The 17,416-nt window shown below is 45.5% G+C and overlaps 1 protein-coding gene across 4 annotated transcripts in view; it reads left to right on the top strand.

Moving 5' to 3' along the window:
* The window catches only part of AOX1 (aldehyde oxidase 1), a 143,022-nt gene that overhangs the window by 61,143 nt on the left and 64,463 nt on the right, over positions 1–17,416 (top strand). For all 4 annotated transcript variants that reach the window (XM_077319115.1, XM_077319116.1, XM_077319114.1 and 1 more), the window contains exons 19-25: positions 1,271–1,390; positions 4,999–5,095; positions 6,020–6,144; positions 7,082–7,215; positions 9,504–9,591; positions 10,179–10,265; positions 15,045–15,236. In XM_077319115.1, the coding sequence (XP_077175230.1) occupies positions 1,271–1,390; positions 4,999–5,095; positions 6,020–6,144; positions 7,082–7,215; positions 9,504–9,591; positions 10,179–10,265; positions 15,045–15,236 (843 nt within the window). The remainder of the gene's footprint in view (positions 1–1,270; positions 1,391–4,998; positions 5,096–6,019; positions 6,145–7,081; positions 7,216–9,503; positions 9,592–10,178; positions 10,266–15,044; positions 15,237–17,416) is intronic.

Below are 17,416 nucleotides of genomic sequence, written 5' to 3'. Positions count from 1 at the left end.
GTGTACTTGAGCTTGTGGGGTAAATTAGCCCAAATGCAGCGAGAGGGGGGTAACCAGCGTATGGATCTTGCTTATGTATATGAGGGTTATTGAGGGCAGACACAGATGTAAATGGTAAAACAATAAACACAAGCTTTATTAAAGAAAATTAAAAAGACACACAAATGGCTAACACATCTACAAGCAGTCGTATAGAGAAGGGGGAGGGGGAGGAAGGGTGGAAGGCTTGGTATAATTACCTTGAGCTGGTTTGGACCTTCTAGCAGGGGAGTGCAGCGACCGTATACCCTTGACCCAAGAACGGGACACTCCTTCTATCTGGGAGGGTCGTCCTCTTCCACCGAGTGCACAGCTTTGGGAGGGACGCACATGGAGCAGTTAGGGAGGTAGGGGACACCCGCCTAGCCAGCCAGATCAGCCGAATCCACCCTGGCGATCAGTGGGGTGACAGATGTCGCAGCCAGATCTGCCTAGGAGCCCCTGGGCAAACAGAAGTGAGCCAGTCCACTCGGGGGGGGGGGGGTTTAGGATGTGAGCTTGAGCCCGGAGGCACCTGGGTCAGGCAGAGGCTGTCATTTCTAAACCTAAGGCAGAGAGCAAGATTTCTAAGATGGAGTCTGGCCTGGCTTGGCAGACCCTAGCAGCGTCATGGCTTTGGCTTAAGCCTAGACTATTGTAGGGTGCCATTGCTTATAGAAGACAGTGTGCCTGTCAGTGAGGCAGGGGGTCCTTTCACACGTAACAGATGAGACCACCACCATAGCATTGCCATTGCCTAACACATATAAAGTATAGTTTAGAATATTGTCCTGTATCAGTTGCGGTTGCCAGGTCCCCTGTGGTGGTCTCTGGCAGGGTTAGAGTTACGGTTAGGGGTGTCAGATCCAAGTAGAAAGACCCCTGGAGATTCGAGGATGGAGCGTGTGGATGACAGGGTCATCAGTGGGGAACAGTGCCGTGGTGCCCACCCACCCAGGCAATCGTTTTCTCGAGGACGTCTCTATAGACTGGAAATGAGCTGCAATTCCTGGGGGGAATCCCCAGGTCCCACCTGGATGTTGGCATCCCCAGTAGCAGTACTTAGCAGGGGAAGACCAGTTGGGTTAGACAAATTGCCTACCAGCAAAACAAATGACCTCAAAATTACTCAGAACAGTTTGAAAATTGATTCCTTAGAAAAAAGTTTACCAGAGCAGATTAAAAGAGTCCTACTGCGGCCACTGAGTTAAAGCTGTCCACCTTACCTTCTGTTGCTTTGTATGCCGTGCAGGTAATATACGTTGGTCACATTATCTGCGGTGTGGTCGCAGAGACCCATGAGCTTGCAAAAGAAGCCACCAAAAAAGTGAGGATTGAGTATGAAGATCTGGAACGGATTCTGACCATTCAGGTAAAAGCTGTAGTTGTTTTGTGGAATTGCATAGCATTTTACTTTCACTGCTGTGTTTGTTTGTTTATAAACCACCCTCCCTTTCAGCTCAGAGCAGTTTACTTGTATCGAGTAACGCAGTTTGTAGTTTAACATTTAACATTCAAAACTGGCAACTCGGCCTTTTGCACAGTGGTTTTGTTTTCTTCAGTTAGAGTAGTGAATGGCGGGAGGGGCCATTGGGCTTTGGTTTGTGGTTGGAGGCTTGTCCTGACCGAAGGCCTGGCGGAAGAGCTCCCCTTTGCAGGTCCTGCAGAATTGTTTTAGCTCCAGCAGGGCCCTCATGTCATCTCAGAGCTCATTCCACCGGGTGGTGGCCAAGACCAAGGAAGTCCTAGCTCTGGTCGATGCCAGACGAGCTTCCCTGGGGCCAGGGATCACCAGTTAGTTGGTGTTGGTAGAGCACAGTGCTCTTTGGGGAGCACAGGTAGAGAGGCGGCTTTTCAGAGACTCAGGGCCCAGACGGTGTATGGCCTTGAAAGTGATGACCAAAACCTTAAGCCTGATCCAGTAGTCAACTGGTAGCCAGTGCAGTTGCTGGAGGGTGGGCTGGATGTGGCCCTTCCAGGGTGTTCCTATAAGGACCCTGGCTGCTGCATTCTGCACCCGTTGGGGTTTCTGGATCAGGGACAAGGGTAGGCCCACATAGAGCGAGTTGCAGAAATCCATCCTAGAGGTGGCCATCATCTGGATCACTGTGGCTAGGTGTTCTGGGGTCAGGTAGGGTGCTAGTCATTTAGCCTGACATAGATGGAAAAACTTCAGCTGAGCTACTCTTGTGGAAAGGGAGGTGTTAAAGCCAGGTTCCTGGCTGAGTGTGAAACTGACAGTTGTACCCCATCCCTGGTGGGCAGTCACACTTTCTCACTTGGCCCTTTCCGGCCAAGCCACAGGACCTCTGTCTTTGAAGGATTAAGCTTCAGACGGCTTTCCTAGAGCCAGCCTGTCAGTGCTTCCAGACATCTGGCTAATGCATCTAGGGGTGAGTCAGGGGGCTGTCCATCATGAGGAAAAGCTGGGTGTCATTGGTGTACTGATAGCATCCCAGTCCAAACCTCCTTATCAGTTGGGCAAGAGGGTGCATAAAGATGTTAAATAGGATTGGGGAGGGAACTGCTCCTTGTGGCACCCCACACTGGAGTTGCCACAGGTGTGAGACATGGTGGGAGCTGGTGGGCACCCGTGGATTGAGATGATTTCTTCAGCAGAGGCCAGACCACTGCTTCGTTCAGCCCCTCCGGGAATTCGCCGGTTGAGAGGCAGAAGTTGTTTATCTTCCGGGGGGGGGGGGGCTCCTATCCTTGCATCTGACCTTTTGATAAACCACAAGGGGGCAAGTGGTGGGCCTCATCAAAGTTCGTATCCTGTCCACTCTGGACAGCAATAGTCGCCTGAAGCTTTCTAGTGTATCCTCCAAAGGCGGCCAAGGGGCCTTTAGATGGGTGGGGCTGGTGAAAAATTATGAGAACTCTAGATTCGCCAGGTCCAGCCCATTTCTAGAGGATGGCAGCTTGGTGTGAATATTAAAGTCCCCCAGAATTAGTAGTCTGGGGAACTGTAATGCCCAGGCCATCGTCACCTCCAACAGGGCAAACAGGGCATTTGGTGGTGCATTGGGTGCATGGTATACTACCCAGACGGCCAAGCTCTCAGCTTTTTCATACTTGAGGCCAACACATTCTATGCCTGGTATTGATGCTGCAGGAGGGGCTCTGAAGGAGTAATCCTCCCAGGTTAGAACCCCTCCTCCCCGCCCCACGGTCCACAACTCATGGAGGATGTAGAACCCAGCAGGGGCCAGCTCTTTTAAGGTGAAAGTTTTGCCTTCATCCAGGTTTCCATCCAGGTTTCCATCATGCATGCCAGGACTAGATTCTGCTCTGCAAAATAGGTTTGCAGAGTGGTGGTCTTACTTTTGATCCACCTGCACTACACAACATCAGTGTCAGAGGTGCTTTATTTCCCTTAGCCTCCGTCCCTGAGTGCCGAAGGATGGGACGGAGATTAGAGGTGGTAGGATAAGGGTTGGATTCAACCCACCTATTTGTTCATTGTTGGGGTTCTTTCAAATAATGCTGGGCTGGGGGGTCCCTGGCAAGGTCATATAGGCCAAAGTGATTGCTCAATGTATTAATCATTCCAGAAGCTGCTTTTCATCAAAATTACATAGCATTATTTTGGCACTTTAATGACTAACAAGATGTTATTCCATGATGATTTTAATAAAGAAAATGGGGCCAAAGATTCTTTACTAGAATCACAATGCTTTTTATTTATTTATTTATTTATTTACTCAGCAAAAGTATATGTTGGTCCAGCCTGAACTGAGATCTTGTGTTTCTGCCCAAGTACAGTATGAATCCGGTATCCAGCCGACGTCTCACGTCCTGCATCTGCTGCTTAATCTGCTAAACCACCACAAATGGAGTGGAAATGGGAATTGTAACCATTTCTGAAATGCCAGTCAGCTGTAATTTCACAGTCAGGTGCTTCCCGAAAGGCTCCATTGTGCCATGGTTCGTCAAGAATTTGGGCCATATTTCCAGTGTCTCACAGCTGCCGAAAACTCAAAATCCTGGGTGCCAAGAAATTTTCTGTTCAGCCTCCTCTTCACTGAAACAAACAATCTCATCGCCAATTTGAAATTCTATGTTTTTCTCAAAACTGAGTCCACAATCCATGCCATTCTTCACTGTAGAGATGTCATCCTGGTGGTGCTTCAGTGGCAACAAGTTGCCTGACCAAATAACATCTCCTTTACGAGTTAACAAACTTCATCCTTCTGTTCAGTTGTCCCTTTTGCACCCTGCAGCCAGCCACTGGAACTTTTTTCTTCCCATCTGTAACTTCAAATGTCTCTAAAACGGCAGCTTGTCCTAGTATATGCTCTTCCACAGTTTTGGGCAATGTGCTGCTCAGCCCCTCCTACAAGTCCTCAATCAGTCGGTAGATGATATTGTGGGTTTTAATCTTTATGTCCTTTTTTAGCAGCCAACTTCTGAATAGATTTACTTGCATTGGCATTGAACCCATACACAATACCTTGAAATGTTTGTGCAAGGTTCAGGTCATTCTCACTTATATCCTCAATCCCAAAATGGAGAATGTCTAATTCACACTCCTCATGGGCATCATAGGTATCGAGGATATTCAGAATGGCTTCCACAGAACCATCAACATCACCTTTGATAACGATGGGCAACTTGTTTTTGTCACTCTCCACTCTCCTTGGGTCGGCAATACAGGAGATGCTTTTTGGCTTTGTGCAAGGCATTCTTTCTCTCCCTCCAGGTCATGTTGGATTAAAAAATCCGCACAGTGGGGCCATGTCCAGGGAGCATTTTTCTACAAGCTTCTTTAAGAAAATAAATCCACTGAGATTTCGTGAGACTATGCTATGACACACCTTGGCAGCCTATGAAATGCTGCTTCTAGGTATGGGAGACCCACTAGGAATAACTTGAGAGGATCCAGTGGTCTCCCACAGGAGGGGGAAATTGATGAAAATTGCTTTTGCTTGTTCCCATGGAAATATTTGCTGAGACCCAAGCTTATATTTTCACCCTCAGGATGCCATACAACATAATTCATATTTGGAAGAAGAAAAGAAAATAGAACAAGGAAACGTTGAGAAAGCATTTCACACAGTTGACCAGATTACTGAAGGTGAGTAGTTGGATGGAGTCTTAGTAATCTTGCCATGCTCCTAAGGTTGGTGCGAACTTTTCCTCCACATTTCAATAAGCTTGTTAGCTGCTATCCAATTATAGCTCACCTTATTCAGAAAACAAACTTGTCTGAATGCAACTTTAGTCTGCGAGGGCGGACATGTCCTCTCTGGCCACTGGCAGGAGATGGGGTATGCGTATAGGATTGCAAATCTAGGCTCGGAAATATAGATTCTGGAGATTTGTCTGCTTCTTTCTCTTTGGCTGTGAATCTTCATTGCTGTTTTGTTTTTACTTGGACTGCCCTAGTTACTCTTTGGTATCCCTCAGACTCTTCGTGTATGGTTCATCTCTCTGTCCTATTAGTGATATGGATTACTGAAGATTGGTTCATTTGACCTTTATTCTGTAATCGCTGTGAGGTTCTCATACTGTCTGTAGGTGGATTCACATGAAATTGTTGCACTCCAGTTTATTTTTCCTTAGTGTCAGTCTTTTTCTCATTCAACACAAGACTATCATAAGCGAGCCACACATGGGCTAGCAAAGTCTCAATGAGGCATCGGGGGTGGGGGTGGGGTGGGCTTCTGTCCCGGTCCTCTTATAGAGCTTATAATTCTACAATTAGTACTTCAACTGTGAAGTTGATAGGATTTCTGAATGGATATTTTATATAGAAGTGGGAAGGCTTTGATTAATGACCAAGATTGTTAGCACCTAAGAAATCCAAAGTTGTCATCCAGTCATTGCCTGGATGTGGTGATTTTGATGATAGTTGACCCCATTATAGTGTTGCCTAAGTGTACGTGGGGATCGGGTGTTCATGTGGAATCATTGACATAAGTTCTAGGGCAGGTCAGTTACTTGGGGGAATGGGTGAAATGAGTTTCAGGTATTTCCATCTTTCATTTGATTTTCACAGGTGAAAACCATGTTGGAGGGCAAATCCATTTTTGCATGGAAACCAACTGTAGTGTTGTCATTCCAAGAAAAGAGGATAATGAAATGGATATATATGTCTCTACCCAGGATGCTTCACATGTACAGGTAGCTCAAACTCAAATTCTTAGAAGACGTGAGATTGGAGCTGACGGCAGTTGTTTTTAGAACATTAAAGGGGCTTTGTTGCAGATGGCATGTTAGCTCATCCCAGTGTGACTTCTGGCAAACAGGCTTGCAGGATCTCTTTCAAAAAGCCTGCAAACCTTGTTTGATTATAAGCAACAATGGGGCATCATGGACAGCAATGTTGTTATGTAGTGCTCAAGTATAAGTGCTATATATGATACGCTTAATTACTCACACTATTTAGTCTGCGGTCTGTGATTACCAAGAACACTGTTACTATTAGGAGTGGGCATGCATGGGCTCACAAATGAAAGTTCATCATGAATTTTGGGCAGTTTGCAGTGATGTACAAAGAAAGGCCAAGAATTTTCACAAATTGTGATGCAGTTTGGGAAGAAGAGAAAGCAGGGATTAAAAAAACACATTTTATTCTGCTTGTTCACCTAAAAATAACAACATCACAACTGCATGAAAAACATAAACATACACGAAGAAGGTTGTGGATACAAGGATTGCCACATGCTTGCTTGTGTTGGGAGGGCTCCCACCGGTGGGCCTGCAATCCCACACTTGCTCCTCAGACTGGTGGGCCAAAGGCAGAAATGAAGGTGCACAGTGAATGACATCAGATGTGCACCGTCATTTCTTCCCTTGGATCTGCCCCTAACGTTTTGGACATGCTGGTCACCGGCCTGGCATCCATAGTGGATGCACAAATGCAGTTTTATACTTACAGGATTATTTTAAATTTAAATCCTGGATCACAAAAGTTTATGTGCATTTATGTGCACAACATTCAGAAAGAAGAAATTAAACATGAAGGGTTGAAATAAACATTCAGTGAATACGATGGGTAAGAAAAGCCCTGTGTTATAGCCTCTCTCTCTCTCTCTCTCTCTCTCTCTCTCTCTTACAGGAAATAGTGACTTCCGCATTGGGCATCCAGTCCAATAGGGTCAGGTGCCACACAATACGAGTGGGTGGAGGTTTTGGAGGGAAATGTAAAAAAACATCCTTTTTAGCTGCTGCCGCAGCTGTAGCAGCACACAAGTAAGTGCACCAATTGTCCGTGACATTTTAGAAAGAAACAAAAGATGACCAATACCTTCTTCCAAATGGCAACTAGAGATGGATTTAGGGAGACGGCAGAGAGCTGGTGGATGGGACACGATCGCTCCTCTCACGTACAAACCCCTCAGATTCCCTCCTATCCCAGTTTTGCCATTATGTGCGACCAGGACTCCCCAAGTTAAAAAAACAAAAACAAAAAGCAACCAGGTCAACTCCCAAACGCTAAACTATTATTCTGGGTGCAAAAAAGAGTAAATTATTACTAACTATATATTTTAATGTTTTTTTATTCTTCTAAAATAAAATTAATATAAGATTGGAGAAATATTCCAGTGTTGAAAGTGATTAGGTGTATAGTGTAAATAATACTCATTGGGGGGGGGGAGACATCTCCCCCTCGCTGCTGCTGGTTTCCTCCTAAGGGCTCAGCGGGCAGTACGGGAGGCTCTCAAGGGGGGAATCTGTTCCCTCCCACCGCCAGACAGTTCCAGCACCCACCTCCTCTTATTGAGCCCTCCAGCCAGGCTGGAGCAGCTGCTGGCATGCTCCTCTGCTGCTGCCAGGCCTGGAGAGGCAGCTGGCATCCCCCCCCCCACGGCCAGGTTGGAGCAGCTGTTGATGGGGTCTCTTGGGCTGTGCCACCTTTGGTCACAGCCATGCTTCCCCAGCTGCACATCCACCACTGAACCCGCACAGCTCCTCTGCCCCACCTCCGATCACCTGGGGTAAGTGTGTTGTCCGTGCTTGTGCAGAGAACACCACTTTACTTTTGGGGGGAATTTAACCCCCTGTATATTTTTTTAATTTTTAGATTTTTCTGCAATGGTGATGAGTGCTCCAAGTTTGCTTAAAAAATCCATTTCACCTTCACTTGCCCCGAGTCCATAGATTTAGCTATCTATTGATGGGGGCCATGGGGGGCTGATACTATACAGATAACAGTTTGGAGTAGAGAATATAACAGTAGCAATAAATTTTAATTCGAGGGGTAAGCGTGAGGTGAATTTACTTCTGTGGGGGAATGCTCCCAATATTTAATGCTTTAATTAAAAAATAATATTTGGTTACTATTATTTGGCAACCTTCTGCTTAACATTTACCAAGTTTGAAGGATACAAATAAATACATTTGGTTTTTGTAAAGGAGTGAATGGAGGTAATATATAGGAATATGGGAGACCATTCTCTCTTTGCGGTGCTGGTAAGGCCAGGAAGTTGCATAAGTCAAGTGAAACGGTCTCCACAATCATCCCTACACCAAATCACCATAGTAAGTAAATTTAGGATTTTGGATTTAGGGCTAACCAACTCCAGCTTGGGAAGTCACCAGGGATTTGAGGGCAGTGTCTGGGGAGGGCAAAGTTTGAGAAAGCCCCACACATGAAGCTAGAGAGCCTGTAGCCCAGAGCCACCATTTCCTCCGGGGAAACTGATTGCCGTCTGTCATAAATCCATGAGAACCCCAGGCCCAGCTGGAGACTGTCAACTCTAGTTGGTTCAGTTTAGCTTCCTGTGAAGTCATGGCCTCATTAAGTGAGCCATCATCAAATGGCCAACCAAACCCCAGTCACTATGGCTGGCTCCTGCACCTCAGACCAGGTTCTGAAGCTGAGTGATGGTTGGTCTGTTCATCAGTGAATTGTGTTCCAAGGGAACGCCATATCTTGGCCTAATCCTGCTTTGTTTTCCCACTGATGCTCTGTGCTGGCCTGCAGTCGCCTGGCAAGAGCAACTTAAAAATGAAAACACGGCGGCCTTCAGCCGGCTCCCACTAACGCCAAGCATCTTTGTGCCCCCGGCTCCAATCCTGCCCAGAACAAGTGGTCTGCCATGCAGCACAACTCTGGACTTCCGTGGTGGTCTCCCATCCCAAGGGCTGACCCTGCTTAGCTTCTGAGATCTGATTATATTGGGCTCGCCTGGGCCACCCAGCTGGTCAGGAAATCGCTGTTGCTCAAAAATGTACATTTAAACCTGATCACTGGTATGTTTATTACAGGAGCAGAAGCTGTTGTGGGGAAATTGAGTGGGCTCTTCCAGGTGGGAGAATGCTCTGTGGTTGGTAGCGTAGTGTTTGTGGAGATATAAATGAGCTTAAGTAAATAAATAATGATCCAAGCCAGTATTATGAAAGTTTATAAGTAGCTCTGTTTAGGTATTTTGCATTTTTTTCTAGGTTATGTATTTTAAATTATAAATTTTATAATTGTCCTCCTGCTTGCCCTGAAGTCAGCAGGGGCCCATGCCTGTCTGTCTATTTGTTTGCAGAACTGGATGCCCGGTTCGGTTCACTCTAGAACGAGATGAAGACATGGTAATAGTTGGAGGGCGACATCCTTTATTTGGGAAATATAAAGTAAGCTATACCAATTCTGACGTATTCTGCTGCTTAGATAATACCAAAGATCTAATTTTCATAGCCTCTGGCCTATGACCTTTCAGCCCTGAGGGTGGGAGACAGAGCGGCAAAGGGATAGAAGGGTAAAAGGAGAGCCCGTGAGAGATGAGGGGGCAGAGAGAACTGAGACATTCAGGCATCTGAACCAATCGTGCGGGAGGCTGAAAGAGACGGCCTGAACTGCTACGGCAACCCCTGTGGGAGCGCCCAAGGACCCAACAATAGGTTTGCAAGCTGGGTCCAATTTGATGACAATAAAAGGGAGCGTAGATGGGGAAAATGCTTTCCTAGTCTTGTAGGCCTTGTGAGACATTGGTGCCCTATGCCCAAATAATGGCACAGCATGACATTATTAGTTAAAACACAGCTTTGTATTCTTTTCCGTTCAGAATCTTATAAGAAAAATCATTATGAGAAAAAATATGAAGTTTATTAAAAAATAAAAAGAACTTCTAGTTCCTCTATACTAACTACAGGAAAAATGCCCATGCATTTCAGAAAATGAGTAATGTTTAATGCTTCTCACTGTAATGTCTTATTTTCAGGTGGGATTTATGAATGATGGAAAAATCAAAGCTGTTGACCTTGAGTACTATATAAACGGTGGGTGTACAAAAGACATGTCTCCACAGGTAAGTTTCTTACAAAGCAGTATCACGTTCACAACAAGGAAAGTGGGACGCAATGTGTTTGGCTGCCTTGTGAGAGAGAGGAATTTCTTGGTTGTTACTTGTTGGAGCAGAAACATCTCTTAAATCCTTCTGGACTGAAGACATGTTTTCAACTCAATCACACCAAATGCCCATGGTAAGTCTTACAAAAGAAAAGAATATGCCATGTGAATACAGAAATACTCCCTGAGATATCTATAACTTCTAGACAAGGGCTTAAGTACTTCCTTTTAAAGCACATTGAATAATTCTCAGTCTTCTGTCAGATCTAAACAGATACAAGCCTGAGGTTTAAATTAGACATAATAATTAGTTTTAACTCCTGTAGCTTGAAAGCTCTTGACTAGAGCTACTTCATCGTCGTCATCATCATATCCTTTAATGGCCTATAAAACGTTTAAATGTTCATCAAGTAAAATACAAAAAATATTGGCAGGTAGGAGATGAGTACAGGCGGAATAAAGACGTGACTCATTTGTTTGGCTTAAAAATTGTCCACAGCTTTATTCACAACATACCTCCCAATGGAGGTTTGGCACAGCACGAGCAATGAGCCCTACCTAAGCAGCCAGCCGGCTGCCCCCCCCCCCCATGGTCCAGCTTCACAAAGGAGTCCATCACAAGACCCCGCTGGGAATACGGATCTCCTTCGTTGGGATCAGCTACGATGGGAGATGACCCAGATGGGAGGCCAAAAGGTGCAAACCTCCTTGGTATCCCCCCTGAGCTGCCTGGTCAGTTAATGAACCATGTGGCCTACCCCGCTGGGTCGGCTCCTGCTCCTAAGCCTCCCTTTAAAGAGGCCCTAACCCTTGTGGGGAGACTGGCTCCCCACAAATCAGGCTCATTATCCAGCGCAGACCCCGCTGTGACAATTAACGTGTCAATGATGCAACCCCCCAAACAGAACAAAACAAGGGAGGGAGGGTGGGTAAGTTGCCCACTGGCTAGGCAAAGAGGCGGGAACTCTCCAGGCAGCGCCTAAAAAAGATGCTCCAGGCCCTGCCTCCCCCACCAAGCACACTGCCACCCACAGCGCACGGCAGCATCCCTCTGCCGGGCCACCTGTGCCGCGTCTTCTCCTGCCTGCGCTCCACTCTGCCAAATAGCAGCTCGGGTGAGTCCCCGCCGCCTATAAATATAACTAGATAATAATAAAGATAATATTAAGAAGAGCAAATCATGCCACAATCTTTATTTCAACTCAGCCTTATGGTACACTGCAAAAGAAATTACCACATGGTTGATAGTATCAAGAGAGCAGTTATTCAAAAGGAATGAAATTTTAGAAGTGTTGGAAAGGCGTGGCTTATAACTATTAAATATTAGCTATGATTACATTTGAACCTTGATATTTCCAGCTTTATTTTCCAAATGCTTATAGAATTCCAGTCTTCCAACTGGTTAGCCTATACTGAGTACAAAGTTGAAACTTTGGGTTGATTCTTGGACTCCTTGTATATGTTATCATCAGCAGAGGCATTTCGAGTAATAAAATGCAGATATTTGAATCTCGAATTTCAAAAACTTATTAGTGCAGCAAATAAAACCTGTTCTTTAAAATTGGGAATCCCAGCACCATTCCGCACAACTTAAATGTAGCTGAAGTCTTACCTTTTGTAAACACTATTAATTTAACATTCCGCATGACGTTGTAAACAAACCACAAAACTCCCACCAAATTCCATTGACAATCGGAATTTTCTAGCCCTTAGGGGGAAATCCAGAAAAGTGGATTCCCCCTGAAAAAACCACTACGCTTCTGAGCACAAGCCACGACACATCAGTGAAAGACATGTGCATTCTCAAAATAGCGGTAGAAAGAATGTCCCACTCTAGCTCTCGCCCCCGAGCTTCCGGAGATGCAATAGCCATTTCCCCCCCTTAAACGGGCGAAAGCAACGAATAAGCGAGGCTTCTTCAGCTGAAGTCCCTGCACTGAAGTGTTTAACAGTAACACAAAGCTCCCTTCGGCAATTGTCTTTAAAGTTTCCGAGCACAATACAGCCCCCTGTTTGACGCTGCCTGTAATTTTGGCCAGAAATTGCACCCTTCAGGAGGAGGAATTTTTTTTTTACTTGAAGAGCATGTCAACAATTAAGCGCCAGCTCCTGCACCAGCGAAAAAGGCCTTTCTGAGACAATGAATGAACAAATATTCGTTGCTACTGGTGTTTTTGGGTTTTTAAAAAACAGTTTTTAAAGTGAAAGGGGCTTTCGGGAGCATGAACACAACAGTTCATTGGCTGTTCTGTTTGATTGACGGCTAGGGGCGGGAAGAAGTGCGGAAAAATATTGCCTCCTTTGTTGCAATTCCGACGAGACCGGAAACCTGTGGGGAATGAATAGACCGCTACTGGGACTTAATATTCCACTAGAATTGAAGGTGTGCGGAATGATGAAATTCCACTATTAAATATAGTGTTTCTGCATACATTTAGCAACATTGGTCCTTGTGCAAAATGACCCCCATTAAATGCAGATCATATAGCATTTTATTTGAATTAATGCAGAGTTTTTTTTCTTGATAGATTTAACGTGTTGCCATTAGCAATTCTGTCAGGGAGATTCCAAAAAATACCATATTCAGACAGGCACTGTCCTTGTGGAGCGAAGTGTATGTTAAAACTACTAGAGCTACTTAATACTTTCATTTATTAGGAATGTTAGTGTACAGAAATGCACATTATCTTGATTCAATCTATGCCATGATTCTGTAAGGTACAGTGATGTTCACTGTCTTCATATTGCTGAGGGAGTCCTAAAGTAGAAAGAGAATGGCCAGTAAGTTAAAAAAAGAAATATCTTACAAACATTTGAGCCTTTTTTTGTGAGCTCTTCCACATTTTTCCTCATCACGTCACAGTTGATTTATGGCAACCTCGTGGGTTTCCAAAGTAAAGAGCGTTTAGAGGTGGTTTGCCATTGCCTGCCTCTGAATAACAACCCTAGACTTTCAACGTGGTTGCCCACCAAATACTTACCAGGCCTAGCCTTCTTTGTTTTTGAGATCTGACAAGATTGGGCTATCAAGGCCAGGGAACTCCACAATACCAGAAGCTAAAGACAATTTGAAGAACCATTTCACAGTACTAGTGCATAAAGTTGTTTTTAGTCATCTACAAAACTTTAGTCCACTCAGCTTTAAAAACTAATTTTTTTGATCCCATAAGGCACAGGAGGGAGATTGTTCCTCAGTGGTAGAACGTCAGGGTTCAATCCCTGACAAGTCCTTTAAAGAGAGATCAGGTAGCAGGTGATGTCCAAGACCTGTGCTTGGGATCTTGGAAAACTTCTGACAGGCAGTAGAAAGGGCCACTCCGCACCTGATAAAAATAGTGAAATGCTTACCCTATGAAGATGTTGAAGAAGAAGAGTTGGTTCTTATATGTCGCTTTTCTCTACCCGAAGGAGGCTCAAAGCAGCTTACATACGTCTTCCCTTTCCTCTCCTTACCACAGACACCCTGTGAGGTGGGTGAGGCTGAGAGAGCCCTAAGATTATTGAAGAAGAAGAGTTGCTTCTTAGATGCCACTTTTCTCTACCCAAAGGGTGTCTCAAAGTGGCTCCCAATCGCCTTCCCATTCCTCTCCCCACAACAGACACCCTGTGGGGTAGGTGAGGCTGAGAGAGCCCTGAGATTACTGAAGAAGAAGAAGAGTTGGTTCTTATATGCCGCTTTTCCCTACCCAAAGGAGGCTCAAAGCGGCTTACAGTCGCCTTCCCTTTCCTCTCCCCACAACAGACACCCTGTGAGGTGGGTGAGGCTGAGAGAGCCCTGATATTATTGCTCAGTCAGAACAGCTTTATCAGTGCCGTGGCGAGCCCAAGGTGGCTGCATGTGGGGGAGCACAGAATCAAAACCCGCTCACCAGATTAGAAGTCCTAACTACTTCTAACCACTACACCAAGCTGGCATAATTTTGGTGTTTTGCATGTCGTTGCCACCCTCCCGTGTCCATCCAGCAAACCTCAAGCGACATCTGTCATTTTAAAGTGGTAAATGGGGAATCACAAAGTGGATTCACCAACCTATGTAGGGCAAGCTACAGGAGAGCAACCAGCAAACCACATGCTAAAGAAATGTATGGAGGCAAAGAAACACTATCTCTGCCTCCAGTGTCCCACCCTCGCACCCGCCTCCTTTCTTTTTAAAGAGCAAACTGCCTAGAGTAACTAATAGGTATTCAAGCATGCAGGCAAAGTCCCCCAAAGTTATCACACAAAGCACCCCCCCTAAAAAAAACAAGAATGGGATTAAGTTTTTAAAGATTCCAGACTCATGATTCCATAAGGGGTGGCATTATAAAAAGCACTATGCATCTATGATTAGATGCATAGACGTTTCAATTGTGAAGTTTTACTTTAAAAAATTAGTGGGCATCAGGGGATCTTTAAAAAATTGAGAAAGGGGATTGGCTGCCTGGCTTGATTGACAGTCAGAAGAGAGTTGCATGCAAAGCACGTTGCTCTCTTCCGCCATTTCAAGCCGCGCTTGGGGAGTATAAGGAGTGTGAGAAGGCGGCAGCCGAAAGCAAGAGAGCCAGAAGGTGAGGAATGGCCAGAGGCATGATAATTTTTAGTGCTACGCCATTTTGCTGGCATAATGCTATTTTTTTCAGTGTGTGGAAATGCCCAAAATATAGAATAGAAAATAGACTAGTGTGATGATAGTATAAGGCGGTTTCATGTGTTTACTGAGTTTGTGATCATAACTTTACTATCTATACCCTTGCACCAGGTATTAAACTTCGTAGTGATCAACAGTAATAATGTTTATGATATCCCCAACTTCCGATGTCGTGGACGTGTCTGCAAGACTAACTTGCCATCGAATACTGCATTTAGAGGATTTGGTTTCCCACAAACGGCTCTTTCTGCAGAAATATGGGTTTCCACCGTGGCAGAAAGACTTGGCTTGCCACATGATAAGGTAAATAATATCTCATGGCGGGGGGCAGTTGTTCATGTGTGATTCAGGGTGACTTAGCAAATGCTTACTCTCAGGTGCACAAATGCAGGGGTGAGAGGGCGCTTCCAAAGATGAATCAGTGAGACAGGCTATACCCACCCATTTCTCCCCCCCCCCAGGTTTCTGAAAGCATCATTTCCCTACAGTTTTGAAGCCTGACTGGATAATTTCAGTGACTAGGTCATTCTCAGGGGGCTACTGTGGATGAAATAGACCAAGCCCTATGAAGATAAGTTGAGGGACTTGGGAATGTACAGCCTGGAGAAAAGGAGGTTGAGAGGGGACATGATAGCCCTCTTTAAGTATTTGAAAGGTTGTCACTTGGGCCCATTATGCACGGCCGCCGAAACGGCGATTTCAGGTCACATGGAAAACGCGGAGGGGGAAGACGCGACGCATACCGGTTATACACGGGGCGGGGCGCGACGGCGGCAAAACCCAGAGTAACCGATTATGCACGCGCCGATCCGGGCGCCGCATCTGGTTGCGCCCCGCTCACCCGGAAGCTGCGCTTTCTTCCGCGTTTCACTGACGCGGCTTTTTCGGCGGCATGCACCGAAGCTGCAGCCGGTTGCAGCCGGCTCCGTGCGTTATCCGTGATTTTAGTCGCCGCCATTCCACCCCGTATGTGCGCTAAAACCCCCGTGCATAATGGGTCTTGGAGGAGGGCAAGATGCTGTTTCCGTTAGCTGCAGAGGAGAGGACACGCAGTAATGGGTTTAAACTACAAGTACAACGATATAGGCTAGATATCAGGAAAAAAATTTCACAGTCAGAGTAGTTCAGCAGTGGAATAGGCTGCCTAAGGAGGTGGTGAGCTCCCCCTCACTGGCAGTCTTCAAGCAAAGGTTGGATACACACTTTTCTTGGATGCTTTAGGATGCTTAGGGCTGATCCTGCGTTGAGCAGGGGGTTGGACTAGATGGCCTGTATGGCCCCTTCCAACTCTATGATTCTATGATTCTATGAAATCAGGTCAAAATTCTCTTCCTTGCATCCATCCTCCCTCTGGAAATGCCCTGTCCAGTTTTCACCTTGGAAGCATTAGACTGAGAACTCCGCACACCACTTCAAACAATCATTGTTTCAAGATCATGGCAAATACTGGCCAAGTCAGAAATCCATGTCAGAATATGTATCAATTGTTCTAGGATTAAACCCTTAGATGGCTTCTGCTTCTCATTTTGGGGAGAGTTAAGAGAGATCTTTATAAGTAAGAGATTAGTAAATAAGAAAAGTAAAATCTGTTAACGTTAGACTTATCTTAAAGAAACAAATTTAATTTTCTGTATTGGAAATAGTTCAAGGGTCTTCTAAGATGGTAAAACCACATGGGAAAAAGGAGGATCCAGGTAATTATCAACCCATCAGCTTGACATCTGTAGCTGGAAAAAATTTGGAACAAATAATCAAACATTCGACCCTTGAGCAGCTGGAACTGAGACCTGTGATTTCTAAGACTCAGCATGGGATTCAGGGGAATGTCGTGGACATAGTTTATCTGGATTTCAGTAAAGCTTTTGATAAAGTTCCACATAATATTCTTGTTCACAAGTTGGTAAAATGCGGTTGTTGTTGTTAGGTGCGAAGTCGTATCCGACCCATCGCGACCCCATGGACAATGATCCTCCAGGCCTTCCTGTCCTCTACCATTCCCCGGAGTCCATTTAAGTTTTCACCTACTTCTTCAGTGACTCCATCCAGCCACCTCATTCTCTGTCGTCCCTTTCTTCTTTTGCTCTCAATCGCTTCCAGCATTAGGCTCTTCTCCAGGGAGTCCTTCCTTCTCATGAGGTGGCCAAAGTATTTGAGTTTCATCTTCAGGATCTGGCCTTCTAAGGAGCAGTCAGGGCTGATCTCCTCTAGGACTGACCGGTTTGTTCGCCTTGCAGTCCAAGGGACTCTCAAGAGTCTTCTCTAGCACCAGAGTTCAAAAGCCTCAATTCTTTGACGCTCGGCCTTCCTTATGGTCCAACTTTCGCAGCCATACATTGCAACTGGGAAGACCATAGGCTTGACTAAACACACTTTTGTTGGCAGGGTGATGTCTCTGCTTTTTAGGATGCTGTCTAGATTTGCCATAGCTTTCCTCCCCAGGAGCAAGCGTCTTTTAATTTCTTTGCTGCAGTCCCCATCTGCAG

This window comes from Paroedura picta, chromosome 2 (genome assembly GCF_049243985.1).
Source record: "Paroedura picta isolate Pp20150507F chromosome 2, Ppicta_v3.0, whole genome shotgun sequence".
Lineage (NCBI taxonomy): Eukaryota > Metazoa > Chordata > Lepidosauria > Squamata > Gekkonidae > Paroedura > Paroedura picta.
Note: the sequence above shows the minus strand (reverse complement) of the source record. Positions and strands in the feature narration are given on the sequence as shown.